Raw genomic sequence first — 3,856 nt, 5'->3', positions numbered from 1 at the left:
TTAATAAATTATTATTAATTAATAATTATCAATAAATTAATTTATTGATAATTAAGATAATATTTTTTCCAAAACATTAAGTTAAGGGTCCGCTGGTAGGTTTGGAGGACAGGAAGTTTTCCTAAGGTTTTAAAATGTCATGAAAACCGTTAATTGAAAGTTTCCTCACCTAACCTGACCGAGTAAGCCAGAGGACTCAAACAGAAAACAGGACAGTACATCACTTTCGTGAGCCGATTTCATTTCAAATTACGTCCATTTTTGGTCATTGTTTGAATACGAGCGAAAGGCGACGTTGTTTTTAGGAGGAGGGGTTGCAGGGACAGTTATATCCATGTAAATGTATGCTTTTTTAGTCTAAATGTTATGGTAAATGAGTACTCAGCGTTTCTCCTCTGACCGTTGAAACGCAAAATGTCGAATTACTACCTATACTACCTGACCTCTCTCCATCTATGTGACATTGTGGAGAGACTCCTGGTGGAATATAGATGATAGGCAACGGTAAGATTTAAACTGTGCCCTTGCTGGTATAAGGTGCACGCTCGCCAGCTTTGGGAACAGCTACTGATCCGTAAGCTGGTCATTCATGACCTGTGGAACAGTTGGCCCACAACTGATTGAACTCGTGTTCGATTCTCTGGGCGAGGGCGAGACGGTCTGACAGAAATACTTCCACCTGATGCCTCTTTTCACCTTGCTGTTAATAGGTGCCTGGAAGTTAGGCAACTGTTGCGGGTTGCATCTTGAAGATCAGTCGCTGGCCCAGGTAGCCCTCGCAAGTCCCTCAAGCATTCTGACCCCGACAATGGGAAAAGAAATAGACTTCCAGGAGTCATTTACAGGAGCAACTTCCAGGCATGACTTCAAGCCGTGCAGGAGCCACTTCCAGGAGCCGCTGAACCACAGGCAATAAAAGCTTATGGCGCAATAAGACATGTTGAAAACCCTTCCATGAAGGATCGACATTTGTCTGCAGCTGAACTGTTTTAATGAATCAGGCAGCATGAATATTATCTTAGAATAAATTAGGATAGCATGCCTTCGTGGTTTTAGATTTTACTGAACAAATTAAAGAGACAGTGAAGATCCTGTATACTAGAAAGGTTCAACCTATGAATATGAGTCTGCAATTAAGTTGCAATTATTATTTCTTTTACTGTGGGATATTAAGTATTTCTTCTATTTTTAAAATCCAAAGGAGTTTCCTCCTCCACAGATGGTTGAATATCGACTAATAAGTGCAATTTTGTACTAAATTGCTGTTGATATCTCGCCATTCCATTTCATAAGTTTACAATAAAAAAAGAATGAGGGAAGGGTTGCCTCCTTGCGGTGTCTTACTACAACGACCTCCATGTCGGAGGTATGATGGAAACGAATACACAAGGAAAATGTGCATGATGTTTATTACAAGTGCATTGCAAGCAGTGTATTTTCGCTCATTATATATTGCATGTCGGATAATGCCCCCTTAAAGCCACATTCATTAGCTATTTACAAGAGTCACGAGATGCCCATCAGGATGATCTGGTCGTGAGGTGTTCTCGCTGGATTTGACGTGAGTGCTGGGACATCCCACTCGACGTAAGTGCCGGGAACATCCCACGGAATGATCCTCTTGTGTCTGTGGCTGACGTAAGCACTTCGTAGCGTCTTCTGAAGAATGTGCCAAGAGATGTGAGTACCAAGGGAAGCTGTGGACGAGGTCATTGTGGTGGTGGAAGATGATGTCCAAAGGTGCAATTATGGCCTTCTGCGTCCTCCCTGGGCAGCGTCCCGTCCGCGTTGAGACTGGGCAAAGGCGATCTGCTCGCGGGCGTAGTCGGGAAGAGGGTGGGGCGTGGGGATCAGGGGAGACTCAGCGCGGAAGCCCCCTTCGTCCGCTACGAAGCGGACCTCAGCACGAGTGCCGTCATCAAGTGTGAACCTGAAGAAAACAAACATGTTTGCTCAAACAAACTCAAGATTATATGACGCAGCACAGTAATGTCTATTAATTCCTGCTAATATTCTTCCACGTTTTCGCCGCTTTCTTTTACTAGAAAATGTAAACAAACAAAAGATGGACCGATGGCAAGGGGAATCTGACAATAGTACTAAGATGCCGCACAAAGTTACATACATATATATATATATATATATATATATATATATATATATATATATATATATATATATATATATATATATATATATATATATATATATATATATTATATATATATACATATATATATACATATATATATATATATATATATATATATATATATATATATATATATATATATATATATATATATATATATATATATATATATATATATAGATGTGTGTGTGTGGTGTGTGTACTCACCTAATTGTGCTTGCGGGGATTGAGCTTTGGTGTGTGTGTGTGTGTGTATGTGTGTGTGTGTGTGTGTGTGTGTGTGTGTGTGTGTGTGTGTGTGTGTGTGTGTGTGTGTGTGTGTGTGTGTGTGTGTGTGTGTGTGTGTGTGTGTGTGTGTGTGTGTGTGTGTGTGTGTGTGTGTGTATAAAACGGCAAATTTCAGATTCCTTCGGATCCTAATTCTCACCTATACGACCCCTCGATGTTGCTTTGGCCTTTGGACCCCGTCCGGCCGACCACGTTCGTGTAGATACCGTTTTCGGTATCGAACTCGTAGTTGAAGTTGCCTTTGCCGTCGTCGGAGCGGATGTCCTTCAAGATGGCGGCCTGGCTAGCATCGCTCTTGCGGAACTGCGGGCTGGCGACGGCCACAACGGCGAGGCAGGCGAGGACGATCTGTGACGAGGAAGGAATAAAAATAGGGTGATAACATGGTCGATTTTCCCATTCCCCTCATGTATTTGTGAGTACATGTGTGACTTACAAATTTTGAGTCCGAGCTGAGGCATGAGGGCTCCAGGATACACACCACCTGACTGGAACGCGAGAGGGACGAAGCTCTCTCAATGTTTATACTTTATTTAGATCTGGTCGCACCAGGAATCTAGGCCGTTGTATACAAGAGAGCAGAATCCTTCCATTAATAGTTATACTGACGGACAGTTCCTACACCTTGACTCATTAGACAATGATAATTATGAGTAGAAAACGTAATGTAACAATAATAAAATCGAGCAAGCCCATTCGAATTATTTATTTCTAAATGATTTTACTTCACTATACACAACTCTTCTGAGTGCTGCATATTAGACCATTAACCATCGAAGCTGTACCCTTCAGGGCTGTACCATTGCCACTCTGCCAACAAGGGCTCTAACTCTCTGACTTTCATCATACAGAACTCTACCCATTAGATCATGTACCACATATATGCTCTAGGGTTTCCTTGAGTAAACAGCCTTATTCCTATACAAATTAAGCAATATTTGCCTATAAACCAAGCCTCATTTTTAGTTTATCTTACGTTTAATCTCAGCCCAAAAATAATATACCACTGTCAGCCTGCCCACTCACAGTCTTCATGATGGCGGGTCCTGAGTGAGGGTGATGAGCAGTTGATGGTGGCTGCGGTTGTGCCTTGTGAGCTCAGGATCTGGCATATATATATATATACCCTAATCCCTGCCGAGTGATCCTAGGTGGCCTTCCTCCGGGATCTGGAGATGCCCCAAGGCCATTAGGTGCAGGTGGCATGTCAGTAGGGGCGGGGGGGGGGCTTCGCAAGCTGCACTTTCCTGTCCAGGAAGCATTGTCAAGCTTATCGCAAATGATGGAGTCAAGCTGCTTCTTTCATTGTGCTTGTGGCTTGGTGAGCGGATGCTTGCTAAAACTTGACATGGACATGGTATAAGTTCTTCGAAAGTTGACAGCAGCTCCAGGACTCGATAGCTTGTTGCCGACCTT

The 3,856-nt window shown here is 42.6% G+C and overlaps 1 protein-coding gene across 1 annotated transcript; it reads right to left on the bottom strand.

Annotated features, from left to right (window-relative positions):
* Window positions 1–1,392: 1,392 nt before the first annotated feature.
* On the bottom strand, window positions 1,393–3,529 carry LOC123772197 (cuticle protein AM1199). The gene is made up of 3 exons (XM_045765261.2): window positions 3,467–3,529; window positions 2,580–2,788; window positions 1,393–1,930 (listed from the first exon to the last, which is right to left on the bottom strand). The coding sequence occupies exons 1-3, from the start codon at window positions 3,473–3,475 to the stop codon at window positions 1,747–1,749; spliced, it is 402 nt and encodes a 133-aa protein (XP_045621217.2). The 5' UTR covers window positions 3,476–3,529; the 3' UTR covers window positions 1,393–1,746.
* Between the last annotated feature and the right edge of the window lie 327 nt (window positions 3,530–3,856).

The sequence above is a fragment of the Procambarus clarkii genome, chromosome 69 (assembly GCF_040958095.1).
Source record: "Procambarus clarkii isolate CNS0578487 chromosome 69, FALCON_Pclarkii_2.0, whole genome shotgun sequence".
Lineage (NCBI taxonomy): Eukaryota > Metazoa > Arthropoda > Malacostraca > Decapoda > Cambaridae > Procambarus > Procambarus clarkii.
The sequence above is the reverse complement of the archived record's forward strand: the minus strand, read 5'-3'. Positions and strand labels throughout refer to the sequence as shown.